The sequence below is a fragment of the Hyperoodon ampullatus genome (genome assembly GCF_949752795.1).
Source record: "Hyperoodon ampullatus genome assembly, chromosome: 3".
Lineage (NCBI taxonomy): Eukaryota > Metazoa > Chordata > Mammalia > Artiodactyla > Ziphiidae > Hyperoodon > Hyperoodon ampullatus.
In genome coordinates this window covers 105,947,276-105,960,908 of record NC_136916.1, presented here as the reverse complement: position 1 = coordinate 105,960,908, position 13,633 = coordinate 105,947,276, and the positions used below count along the sequence as shown (strand labels likewise).

The following is a 13,633-nucleotide window of genomic DNA, read 5'->3' as shown; positions in this document are numbered from 1 at the left end:
GGACTACTTCTCTTTCCAATACCAAGCTGCTCCCTTCACAGCCACCATAGGAAACAAATGGGCTTAGGACGGATGAGGGGGGTACCAGAAGATGCTGGACTTTGCTGGGCATGGATGCCCCTTTCAGAATCTCAAAAGCTATTGTCCTCTCCCCAGAGGGGAAAAAATGGATTTCCATGCTCCCTTTGTCCATTTTCAGAGGATTCACAGTCCCTAAGGCCCATCCTTGGGTCCCTCAGTTCATAGACCTTGGGTTAAAAACCCCTGCTCCGTAGAGAACCCAGTCCCACAGAGAGTGTGGAGAAAGAAGCAGAAACGAGTTCTCAAACACCCTTTCCCTTCTCAGCAAGCCAAAACCGGGAGCAGTGAGAGGCAGGGGTGGTCACGCAGGGAAGAACATTCTGGAATCATGATCTGATAGGCAGAGGGGAGCTGTGTGTCCTGCCAGCAGTGGCCAAATAGAGGAAATGCAGTGTCTGGCCACACAGGCCATTCTCACCCTCCCTCCCACCATGGGGATCTTTGGCCCCATCCTGACCCCTGGTGGCTGCTGTTGGGATGAGGTGGGAGAGCTTCCCAAGCTCCTCCCTGCCCTGGGGGGAGAGAGGGCAGCTCAATTGGAAGATGAACCCCCAAGCCTACAGGCCCTGACTGGGGTCCCCAGGAGGTATCAGCATGTTTCTAAGGGTCCTTCAGGGCGTTCACTCCACTGCAGTGCCTTCTCAGTCTAAGCCTGGCAATCAAACAAATGTGCATGAAAAAAAGCACTTTTCACCTGTCAAGTTGGCAGAAGAGGTGTGTGTGTGTGTGTGTGTGTGTGTGTGTGTGTGTGTGTCAAATACAGGTCAGGGTGCAATATGCAATAATACCAGCACTCTCACTGGGGAGAGTACAAATTTGTACAACCTTTCTGGAAGTGATTCTAGCAAAATAAATCCAAAATCTTACAAAGTGTTTCTATTCTCTCACCCAGCAATTCTGGGTCTGTTAATACTGTTAAGAATCCAACTTCAAGAAACCATAGACTGAAATAACACGATACCTAAGTTTTGAAATAAATGGCAGAAGAGAAAATAAGATTAGTCAAAAGTGATAATTGCTGAAGTTGAAGGATGGGCACATGGGAGTTTTTATTCTACTTTTGTCTATCTTGGTATACCTTTGAAATTTTCCATGATAAAGCATTTTTACTTTTTTTTTTTTTTTTTTTTTTTTGGCTGGGCTACACAGCTTGTGGGATATTAGTTCCCCCACCAGGGATTGAACTTGGGCCACCAAAGTGAAAGTGCCAAGTCTTAACCACCGGACCCTTAGGGAACTGCCAGAAATTAACATCTTTTATACAAATCTTTGTATCTCTAATGCTTTCTTTAAAAAATGTTTTGGGAATTTCCTGGCAGTCCAGTGGTTGGAAACCTGCACTTCCACTGCCGAGGGCAAGGGTTCAATCCCTGCTTAGGATCCCACAAGCCCTGCTGCGCAGCCAAAAACCAAAGATGTTAATTTTTAATAGCAAAAACTTTACAAATGGCATAAAAGTGCTATGCTAGAATGGTTAAACAAATTATGCTGCATCCAAACAGTGGAATATTACGTGGCCATTAAAAATTCAGTGATGTTTTAATGACATGAAAATATGCTTACAGTGTAATGCAAAGCAAATAAGTAGTATACAAAATTGTCTATGCATCATTTAGCTGATTATGTTAAATAAAAAATGCGTAGAAGAGAAGACGAGATGAAATTACGCTCAAGTGTTTGTCATGCAGTGAGACTACGGGTGATTTTTACTCTTGATATTGTGCTTTATTTTCCTATTTCTACAATCAGCATGTTTTACTTTTAGAAATAGGCCCCCAAATTGCATTTGTTAAAATAATACTCACTTGGGAGTCTGATAGATATTAAACTCCAAACGCTGCCATATATTAGCTGTGCAACATTGAGCAAATTAACCTCTGGATCCCAGATTCCTCACCTATAAGACTGGCACAATGCCACCTATTTTTCAAGCCCCATTTACTGGGCATTTACTATGCACAAGGCACTAGACCAGGTGCTTTTCCCTCTATATATAATCTCACGTGCTATTCATACATGATCATTTCAATCCTCACCATAAGCTGGGGGATAGGTTAGGGTGTTCCCATTTTAGAGATACACAAACTGCAGCTCGGAAAAGTTAGGGAATGTGCTCAGGTTTACCCAGCTAGCAGACAGTAGAGTCAGGATTCAGACTGAGGTTTGTCCATCTTTGCAAGCCCAACTCTTGGTCTCCAGCCTGGGCTGCTCACAGCTAGGTTTTGTTGTGAGGATTGAATGAAGTGATGCAGGTGGAGGACCACCCACAGTGCAACTCCAAGCCCAGAGCTGCTTCACTTCATGTTGCTTTCCTTTTCTATGACCCCCAGGCATTGGTAAATTGTGGCAGAGCAAACCAGTGCATCTTCCGAAAGGAAAAAAAAAAAGCATCTTTACCCTAAAAGAAGGAATTATAGGACCTGTAGGGTCAGACCAGAGAGTGGTTGGAAAACTGCCTCTCTCAGGGCAATATGGGGGACCTAAGACTTGTGAGCCCCACAAGTGCCAGGGTAGTTTTGCCAGTGACTTCTTCAGGGCGTTATCAGACCTATACCTTGATTTTCAGCTTAGAATTCAGTACCGACTCACCCTACTAACAAGTATCGCTCCCCACCTTCCACTTACCCTGCCATCCTTCTTCCCTAAAGAACAGGGCACACATCTCCTCAGGTCCATAGCTTTGTTTTTCTTTTCTCGTTTCCTCACCGCCCACCGTCCTCCACGCCCACCCACCCACCCCCACTTTGTCTTTTTGGAGAAAAGGGGAATCTCAGGGTCTGAATAGTACAAGGAACTGTGTGGAGAAGGAAGGCCTGAATATCTAGGGGTGAGTGATACGATGCAGCTGGGCCTGCCCCAGAGCTCCTTCTGGATTCCTCTTCAACGCCTCTTTCCCTAGGGAGCCAGCCGAAGTTAGGTTCCACCCCTATTCTCTATTTCTACCCCTGTTATAACACAAACTACTCTAGAGTTGCTTGTTAGTTGTCTGTCTTCTCTACTAGATAGTGAGCTCCATGAGAGCAGGCACTGCAGTGTTCACCACTGGATCTGTAGCCCAGGGCAATGTGCCTGGTACACAGTAAACTATGTAAATGTCTGATGAATGGAGAAATGAAGGAAGGGAGGGAGGGAGGAAGGAAGGACCTCTGCACCACCACCCTTGTCCCAAGTAGACCCACAGTTGCCCTGTTCCATGCTAGGACATGTTCCATGTGCTGGGACCACATCCTTAGAAGATGTGGTCCCAGCCCTAAAGGCTTAAAATTTACGTGTTTCTCCAACCTCATATCCACCTTCAGAAAAACAAAGTGCAAGGGAAATTCCTGTTTATTCCAAACCTCATGCTCGTTATTTTACCACCATAATCAAAAATGGATCTCCTGAGTTTAAGGGAGGTTCCCAAGTACAAAGAATCCTGGGAGGAATTACAGGGTTCAGAAGGTCTGGAGCCTGTTCTAATCCTAGCTCTGCCACCTCTACTGTGTGACCTCGGGTGAGTGATCTCCCCTCCTGGGCCTCAGTTCTCTTCCAGTAAAATGATGGGGTGGACCAGACCTTGTATGAAAATAAACACACTTTAGAGAATTCCTTGGCAGTCCAGTGGTTAGGACTTGGCACTCTCACTGCTGGGGCCCTGGGTTCAATCCCTGGTCTGGGAACTGAGATCCTGCAAGCAGCCAGAAAAGAAAGAAATAAAGAGAGAGAAAGAAAGAGAGAAAGAGAAAGAAACAAAGAAAAATAAACAAAGAAATGGAGAGGGAGAGAGAGAGAAAGAAAGAAAGAAAAGAAGGAAAGAAAGAAAAGAAGGAAAGGAAGGAAGGAAGAAAGAAAGAAAAGGACTTGAGTGCATTTGACTATCTACCCTGTTGTAACTGGATGGTGTCCTCCTTCCTAAATGCTTAGGGGCAGGGTAGATGCAGCATCTAAGTAAGCTGAGGGGAGGGAAGACAGTATGTGCCTACTTCTGTCTGTAAACAGGAAGGCCCAGGATGTGCTGCCCCTCGGGTGAATGGTCAGGGAGCGGTGGAAGGCTGAAGAGGGTCTTGCCACGATAAGGCCCTCCCCAAATGTGTCTTTGCCTCTAGGTTTGCAAAATAGATGACTCCAAAGCCCCAGCATCTTCATGGCACTGCCAAACATGACCCCCTGTTCCCCATTCAAAACCAATATACCCCCTCATGTCTGCCCACCTCCTTCAGAGGGAGAACCCAGGGAGAAATAGCTGGTGGGGGGCGGAAGATGGTGCAGCCTGGAAAAGCACTGTGGGTCCGAGCTTCCTGGCAGGGCCCCATTTCAAGCTTGCTCAGAAAGCACAAGTGGGGAGCTTCCTGGTCCCCTGCAGCAGTTTCTTAGGGAGGACAGTGGACTTGGTGGACACAGGCATCCAGGCCCAAAGGCTTCCTGGCTTCAGTCCAAGCAGCTGGCAGGTTCATCCTTCTCCCCAGGGCCCCAGAAACACCACTTCCGGCCCTCCAGCCCCTGCTTGGGCTCTTCCTGGCTAGATGTCTCTGCCCAAGCCCGCCCTCCCTGTGCAGAGCTTTCTCCCTCCCTCACAACCCTTATTTCGCTCTCTCAGTCTCCATATCTATTTCTTCTCCCTCCTTCTCCTCCTCCCCTGCCTCTCTTCTCCTTGCCATCCCTCACCAGCCCCAGAATGGGTCTCCCTCCCTTTCTCCCTCTACGACAGTATCTCCCCCTGCCTTAGCTCTCACCCCTGCACCTCTTTCTTTGTATTCCTCTCGCCCTCTCCCGGCCTCGCCAGCATCTCTCCTCCCCCCGCTGGCTTCGACCTCCCCCAACCTCCCCATCTTCAGCTCTGTCTCCTCCCCCTGGCTCCTCTCCCCTCCCCTCAGCCTCACCTCACTCCCTGCCAGCATCCCAGGGTTTCTTTCCACCCTGGGGGTCTCTGTGCCTCTCATCCTCCTCTCTACTTGCCTCCTCCCTCATCGCAGGTTGAGCAGGCACCCATCCTTTTCTGCCCAGGCATCCCCGCCCCCCAACGCTATCACCGCCACTGTCTCTTCTTCCTCGTCTTCTCCTCTCCCCACCCTCTCCTCTCCTCTCTTCTCCCTGCCCCTTTAAATCTGCCTGGCCCAGCCTCCCCCGTGATGCTGGGATGGAGCAAACATTGATTTGCGCTGGGATGGAATCAGAATTTTGATTTTTTTTTCCTCTCCCAACCATAAGAAGAAGAAAATAATAAAAACACCCCCTCTTGATAGCCCCCTCTCTCTTCCCATCCAGCTCCCAGCTCCTCTTCCTAACCTCCATCCAAGGCAGATTTTTTTCCCCTACACTATTCTCATCTCCCCCTACCCCTGCCACTACCTCGCGCGCCCCCCACTGCCTGCTCCTCCGGCTGGGGAGAGAGGGGACTCTCTCCTGCGGCTCCCCCACCTGGGCTCTCCGCGTTGGAGCAGTCTCTCCGGAAGGGGAGGGGGCTTGTCTTGTCTGGGCGAGGTGGGAGTGGAGGTATCCTGCCATGGATGCTGTGCCTGGGAGGCAGCCTGAGCCCCAGTCCACATGGTGAGTAACCTGCCCCCTCCCTTCTGCCCATCTGCCCATCCGCACCCTCGCCTTTCCCCTGCAGAGCCTCCCCCATCCCCATCCTTTCCCCCACCAAACCCTCTGCCCACCTTGCTCCGATCTCCCCCCTACGTTTTCAACCCACCCACCCCCCCGACCTTTGCCAGGGAAGCCAAAGAACCGGGGCAGAGGGGTCCTGACAGCAGCCAGGGAAGCGGGTGGCTTACGATTCTGCCCAGCCCCCTCTCAGGACCCCCCCCCCTCAACTGCCATCCTCACTCGATACTTTGGGGTTCCAGGTTGGAGAAGTGGCACTCCCGCTTGGGGTTAGGACCCCAAGCCCTGGGAGGGGCCCTCTACAAGAACGGAGGGATGGGGGAGCCCCGTGCCTCCAAAGCTTAGGAGCTGCTGGAAGATGCTGCTGAAGGGTGGGGGGTTGGGGGGCGGTGCTGAGGCTCCGGAGCCACTGGGCCAGGGAGCGACGGGCAAAGAGGAGGGGCCTCGCTCGCCACTTCCCCCCTCTTTCTCCGCAGCCACTCAGGATGAGGGTCCGGCCCTGCCTGCCCGCGCTGGGCGCCCCCTGCCTGGCCCCGGTCTAACTGCCCCCGCCCCCAGGCCTCGCCCGGCTCCCAGGCCCCCAGCCGGCTTCTCCAGCCCCAGGATGCGCTGAGCCACCGGGGGGCTGAGGCCGCGCCAACTACATGCATGTCCCCCGGGGGCAAGTTCGACTTTGACGACGGGGGCTGCTACGTGGGGGGCTGGGAGGCGGGGCGGGCACATGGCTACGGCGTGTGCACGGGGCCCGGCGCCCAGGGCGAGTACAGCGGCTGCTGGGCGCAGGGCTTCGAGTCACTGGGCGTCTTCACGGGGCCCGGCGGACACAGCTACCAGGGCCACTGGCAGCAGGGCAAGCGCGAAGGGCTGGGCGTGGAGCGCAAGAGCCGCTGGACGTACCGCGGCGAGTGGCTGGGCGGGCTGAAGGGGCGCAGCGGTGTGTGGGAGAGCGTGTCCGGCCTGCGCTACGCCGGGCTCTGGAAGGACGGCTTCCAGGACGGCTACGGCACCGAGACCTACTCCGACGGAGGTGCGGGGCCCTGCCCACTACTGTCTGTCTGCTCGTCCGCGTGCGCCTCCCCGCTGGCCTGCCCCGCGTATGCCTTCCCCAGCCATAAAACCCCCGGCGCCCCGCTGTTATCCTACACGCCTTCCCTATCAATATGCGCCCCTGCGCCCATCTTTCTGCGCTCTCCTCCCATCATCACACACGCCTTCCTGATTTGTCTGTCCCCTGCCTGATTTTCCCTCTCCCCAACCTGCCTGCCCTCACCCCTTCCCTGTCTGCCTGAGCCTCACCCCCCGCATCTACCTAACCCTCACACACCCCCTGTCTGCCTGTCCCACACACCACACCTCCCCTCTCCACCTGCCTGTCCCTAACACCTCTGCTCTGCCTGTCCCCTCACACTTCCTCAGTCAGCCCCTGACAGTTCTCTTTGCTTGTCATATGCCATCTATACACCCCCGTCAACCTGTCCCTCACACACTCTGGACTGTCTGTCCTTCACACACCTCAGCCTGTCTGTCCCTCCCCCTTTCCCCTGTCTACCTGCACGGCCCTAATCCACGGATCTCCCACTACCTGCCTGTCTTCCCTCTGCTCTTCCACACCTTCCGACCCCACCTGGCCTGTCCCCGGCTCCTAGTGCCCTTCCCCGACCTCCACGCCAGTTGACCCCACCTCTCCCACCCGACTCTTAGGCTTCCAGGGGCGCATGGGGCTGGGGGTGGCAAGGAGCGGCGGGTCCTGACTCTTTCTCCCCCTCCTACCCCGCCCCGCGCAGGCACCTACCAGGGCCAGTGGCAGGCTGGGAAGCGCCACGGCTACGGGGTGCGCCAGAGTGTGCCCTACCATCAGGCGGCGCTGCTGCGCTCGCCCCGCCGCACCTCCCTGGACTCGGGCCACAGCGATCCCCCGACGCCGCCCCCGCCCCTGCCCCTGACCGGCGACGAAGGAGGCAGCCCGGCCTCCGGCTCCCGGGGAGGCTTCGTGCTGGCCGGGCCTGGGGATGCTGACGGCGCGGCCTGCCGAAAGCGCACCCCCGCGGCCGGCGGGTTCTTCCGCCGCTCGCTGCTGCTCAGCGGGCTCCGGGCGGGCGGGCGCCGAAGCTCCTTGGGCAGCAAGAGGGGCTCCCTGCGCAGCGAGGTGAGCAGCGAGGTGGGCAGCACGGGACCCCCGGGCTCCGAGGCCAGCGGGCCCCCGGCCCCGGCGCCGCCCGCCCTCATCGAGGGCTCGGCCACTGAGGTGTATGCGGGCGAATGGCGCGCCGACCGGCGCAGCGGCTACGGCGTGAGCCAGCGCTCCAACGGGCTGCGCTACGAGGGCGAGTGGCTGGGCAACCGGCGGCACGGCTACGGGCGCACCACCCGCCCCGACGGCTCCCGCGAGGAGGGCAAGTACAAGCGCAACCGGCTGGTGCACGGGGGGCGCGTGCGCAGCCTTCTTCCTCTGGCCCTTCGGCGGGGCAAAGTCAAGGAGAAGGTGGACAGGGCCGTCGAGGGCGCCCGTCGAGCCGTGAGCGCTGCCCGCCAGCGCCAGGAGATCGCCGCTGCCAGGTGGGCACCGGGTGCAGAGGCCGTAGCGGGGTTAAGGGGAGAAGGTACCCTGGGGATAAGGAAGGGGGCGGTGCCTAAAGGAGGACCAAGACACAAGGCCTAGGGCCCGGTGGGGAAGAGCAGGCCTAGGGCCAGGCATTTGTAGCCCTGGGTATTTGAGGTGTTTATATCTGAGGCTACAGGTGGACGTGGGTGTAACTGTGGGTGGCTGGGTATTTGAGGAAAGCCCTGTTAGACTGTAAGCGTGTCTCAGTGTCTTGTGGGGATGTGTGTCGTTGTGTGTGGGAGTAGCAATGAGTGCTGCCTTGTGCCGGCCCAGGAAACCTCTTGGAACTCAGACGTGTCGCTAGTCTTCCTCTTCTTGTAGCTGATCCGGCCTCCAGGACTCTGCTGCTGGGAGCAGCAGCCCCCGGCAGAGAGACAGGGAGAGTACATTCGTAACCACATCCAAGCCAGCCCACAGTCTGCTATCATTTCAGCCTTAGGCCTTGGGAAGGTCTAGTTCGTACAGCTGATCTATCCACCTGAAAAGATAGCCCCTCTCACCTTTGTCTCCTCTGCCTCCCTTAACCCTACGGATAAAGGTTGAAGGGGAGGAGGCTTGCCTATAAATGAAATTTTCTTTCTGCAAATCAGATTACATTTCATGCATCAGGAACCTCATTACCTAAAGCAGTGCAGTCCAGTAGGAATATAATGTAAGCCTAGTACATAATTTTGAATCTTCTAGTAGCTGTATGAAAAAAATATGAAGAAACAGATGAAATGAATTTAAATAATATATTTTTATTTAAACCAATATACCCAAAATATTATCATTTCAACCTGAAATCAATATGAAATAATTAAGGAGAGATTTTACATCCCCCCCCCATTTTTCTTAAGTCTTTGAAAGCTAATATGTGTTTTGCACTTAGAGTACATCATTCAATTTAGACTAGCCACATTTTAAGTGCTTAATAGCTGCATATGGCTTGTGACTAAAGAAAGCCAAAAATCTGTTTGTAAGGAGTTCATAAGCCCCTGATTTATACAATTTACACATAGGAATTTTTAGATATTGGTTTTTCTTTAAAGGGGAGGGCACAGTTGAAGGATCTTGTTTGAATTTGAGAGTGTTTCAGAGGATGAAAAGTCAGGATACGTCCAAATATGCTTCAGTGAGTTTGTAAAATGGGTGACAAGGGGTGTGTGTGTGTGTGTGTGTGTGTGTGTGTGTGTGTGTGAATGAACAGGTCATATCCAGAGTAGATGCCTGAACCAGAGAATGTCTATCTGTAGATATATCCGAGTGTCTGGATGGTTAGAGTCCAGGGCCTTAAGCCAGGGAAAGGAGAGGGCAGAGCACCAGGGAGCACTTCAGGCTGGATGGGGAGGGGGCATGTGCAAGAAAAACTGATCTCAGGAGCCAGAAAGATCAGGCAGTGGGAGGAGGCTGGTTGGTCTCCCCAGCAACAGGCCTGGCAAACCTGATTGGCTGCTGGTTGCCATGGAAACAGCAGGGCCCCAGCAGTAGGTGCCTCTGCCAGGTAGCCTGAGCCTGGCCTGATGCCTGAGCACTGACTCGGTCTACTGGCTAGGATTTGATCAACCATACCCTCCAAAGTCAAAAATACAGGACCTTTTCAATGTTGCAGTTCCTTGGCTGCCAACAGAACTCAATGCAACCCCAAACTGTGATCCTCATCCCCTGCCTTAAACTCTGAGACCAGCTCAGTTTCAGGACAGGGCTAGGCATATAGATCCTGAAAGCCCTAAGACAGAAGAGCAGGGTTATCTGAGATCCCTCCAAGCAGGTTCTAAAAGTCTTGACCCACCAAGTTTGAGAGGAGGAGGCTGGCCGTATCTCCCAAGGTATATAGAGAGGAAGTAGACTTAAGATGACAGGGGACACCATGACCCTTCTCCCTACCCCCATACCCAGACTGCTTTCTTAGGCCAGATAAAACAGGCCCAGGGCCAGGGGGAGTCATGGGTCTTGATGCATTCAAGCCCCTGGCAAGTATATCTGATTACCTCTACCTCTGATCCTTTACGCCCCACCTTCAGTCAAGATTACAGAACTAATTTAATAATTACAAGGCATCGGGGTGGGATAGGGAGGGTTGGAGGGAGACGCAAGAGGGAGGAGATATGGGAATATGTATACGTAGAGCTGATTCACTTTGTGATACAGCAGAAACTAACACACCACTGTAAAGCAATTATACTCCAATAAAGATGTTAAAGAATAATAATAATTACAAGGCATCTATGATTAACAGCAGAAGGTAAAAGGGAAGGGAAAATTGAGGAAACATCTGACATCAGATGGAGAACTGAGAGAAGACAGAGGGGAAAGGATTGATAATGCTTCAAGGTTACCTGTAACTAAGGAGCAGAGCAGGGTTGAAGGGGGGCTGTGGAAGGGAGATTGAGAGCTCACCTCGTAGAAGGTGTAATCACAATGGTGAGAAAGCATGCATGTTAGCAGGGAGAGGGAATAGATAGTAGCAGAAAGGGGAGACCCACCCTGACTCCAGGTCCAGAGCTCAGAAATGAGGAAATGGGGGTGGGGGGGCAGTGGCAGTGATCGGGGGCAGGGAGAACGATGTGATAACAGAAGTGGCTGAAGAAAACAAGATGCAGAATTCTCATAACAAGAGGTAGCAACACAGCAAAGAGGCATAGCTTGTGAGCACCAAGCAGGTGCAGCCGCAGAGATGTGCTAAGAGAGGGAGGCCTCATTTGTCACTGGGAGGGAGCAGGACAGGAATGGAATAACAGAGTTGAGGGCAGTGGGGAGGGCCTGGCCCTGCAGCTGGAGGAAGGGAAGTGTTACTACTGGATGGAATGGTGGAGAGAGTGAGAGAGGAGCAGGAAGGTGTGATGACAGCAAGCGCGGCCCAGATCTAGGGGAGGAAACCAAAGGCCGGCCGCCCTGCCGGGGAAGGGGAGCAGCTGGCAGAGTGTGAGCAAGGGTGAGGAGTCCAGAGGTGAGCTCAGATCTGGGGGGTGTGATGCAGTGGGGACCTGGGCCAAGGGACTGGAGTAGGTCTGTTAAGACAGTGTCCCTGGAACCCGACAGGGCAGCAGACGCCCTTCTAAAGGCAGTGGCAGCCAGCAGCGTCGCCGAGAAGGCTGTGGAGGCAGCTCGAATGGCCAAACTGATAGCCCAGGACCTGCAGCCCATGTTGGAGGCCCCAGGTGAGGCGTGGGCAGCCTGGGGCGGGGCCGGGGGAGGGGGTGGCTTCCTGGGGAGCTGGGGGGCCTGGGCATGGAGAAAGGGGAAGGGAATCCCTGCAGGGGACTGGGGCCGGAAAAGCCAGGGTATGGGGATCTAAGGGGACAGAGGGTGGGGACCAGGCCCAGTTGTTTGAGGAGCGAAGTAGGAATTTATGACATAGGGTCACAAGGACTAGGGGGTTGGGGTCTGGCGATGAGAGGCTGTAAACCTGGGGGTACCAGAGTCCTGGGAGGCACCCAGGCAGGGGGATAAAGCTGTAGCTTCTGCAGCCCAAGGCCAGTTCGTCCCCTCTGATTCTTAGCTATCCCTGCCCCAGGCCGCAGACCCAGGCAGGACTCAGAAGGTTCTGACACAGAGCCCTTGGATGAGGACAGCCCTGGGGTGTACGAGAATGGACTGACCCCCTCAGAGGGCTCCCCTGAACTGCCCAGCAGCCCTGCCTCCTCCCGCCAACCCTGGCGACCCCCTGCCTGCCGGAGCCCACTGCCTTCTGGAGGGGACCGAGGTCCCTTCTCCAGCCCCAAAGCTTGGCCCGAGGAGTGGGGGGGCCCCGGTGAGCAGGCAGAAGAACTAGCTGGCTATGAGGCAGAGGATGAGGCTGGGCTGCAGGGGCCAGAGCCCAGAGATGGCTCCCCACTCCTCGGAGGCTGCAGCGACAGTTCCGGAAGTCTTCGAGAGGAGGAAGGGGAGGATGAAGAGCCCTTGCTCCAGATGAGGACCCCAGGGCGCTCGGAGCCGGAGCCCACCGCTTTGCCAGTCCTGAGGGGCCTGTCCTCGAGGGGTCCTGAAGCCGGGTGCCTGATGGAAGAGGCTGAGGAGGCTGCTGCGTCCGAGAGGCCCGCCCAGCCGGTGAGAGACCCTCCCCTCCCCGACTCCGCCCTGTGCCCTCTGAGTCTCCCATCCTTCCTGGTCCCTCTTCTCCTCAAAGCCTGGCCTCTCATCCCTTCCAGACCTCTCTCTGATACCCTGAGGGGCTTTGATGTGCACTTAGCTTCCTTTTTGCCTGCCCAGTCTTGGACTATATCCCACCTCAAAAAAACAGAGAATTTGCAAGCTGGAAGGAACCTTAGAGACCTTCACGTCCAACTCCCTCATTTGACACATGGGAGGACTGAGGCACTTACAGTAACTCACCAAGGTTACGCATAATTAACAGTACAGCCAGAACATCTTTGCCTGCTCTCCTTTCATATCATTTCCGGCTCCTGGTTTTCTACTCCACCTCCACCCCCACCTCCACACTTTCTCTCTTTGGTGCCCAGAAATAAAAAAGGAAAAGCTTGTTCCCTCCCTACCCTGGCTCTCCCTCCCTCTCCTGGGAAGAAGAGAAATAGGGAAGAAGGCAGAAAACTGGGAGGGGTGGAGTTTCCCCAGTACCCTCCACTCTGATTGGACTCCAGGCCTTCTCCTGTTTCCTAGCAACCACATCCTCACCCCTTCATCCCCTCTCTGCTTCACTGCAGTGAAGGCTGCTGCTGCCAACGTCTGATACTAAGGCCAGGCACCTTCTGCCTGGGCCACGTGCTGCAGGGAGGGGAGAGGAAGGAGAAGGGAGGATGGGCTGACTTGAGGGAGCCAGAGGGAAGGTGGGGCCCTGCCTGGGAGCAGAGGAATGTTTTGCAATCCAAAGCAAAGGTTGGAGATTTCCCTGCTCTGGCCTCTGAGGAGAGGTGCCTGGGACCCTTCTGCTTTGCCACCTCGGCCAGGGCAGGAAGGTGGGACCCGTCGCTGGACCCGGTCCTCAGGCACTGAGACTGCATTTTCCCCCATCTCTCTAGGGAGCTGCCAACCCATTGGTGGTGGGAGCCGTGGCCCTCCTGGACCTCAGCCTGGCATTCCTGTTCTCCCAGCTCCTCACCTGAGGCTCCTGCCTGGCCTAGTTCTGGCTTTGGTTGCTGCCTCTTCACTCCTCTGACCTGCCTTTTTCTCTTTTCTTCCTCCTGGTTGTTTTTTCTCCTATCTTTCTTTCTCTTCTCCCTTCCCTTTCTTTTCTGTCCCCCTCTGGTTTTCTCTCGTTTTTTCTTTCCCTCTCTCCTTTCAGATTCTCTCATTCCTTCTGGCTCCATCTCTCTGTCTTCCTCACTCCCTTCCCCACCCACCCCTTCTCTCTCTCTCTAGATTGTTTACATATGAAGGGCTTTTCTCGCTCAGAGTCGCTCTCTTCTCTGAGACACACAATTCTAAGTC

The 13,633-nt window shown here is 54.6% G+C and overlaps 1 protein-coding gene across 1 annotated transcript; it reads left to right on the top strand.

Annotated features, from left to right (window-relative positions):
* Positions 1 to 5,567: 5,567 nt before the first annotated feature.
* JPH4 (junctophilin 4) lies at positions 5,568 to 13,308 on the top strand (the record flags this gene model as incomplete). The annotated part of the gene is made up of 6 exons (XM_079698931.1): positions 5,568 to 5,607; positions 6,141 to 6,691; positions 7,449 to 8,220; positions 11,288 to 11,406; positions 11,763 to 12,295; positions 13,225 to 13,308. The coding sequence occupies exons 2-6, from the start codon at positions 6,313 to 6,315 to the stop codon at positions 13,306 to 13,308; spliced, it is 1,887 nt and encodes a 628-aa protein (XP_079555057.1). The 5' UTR covers positions 5,568 to 5,607; positions 6,141 to 6,312.
* Positions 13,309 to 13,633: the final 325 nt, after the last annotated feature.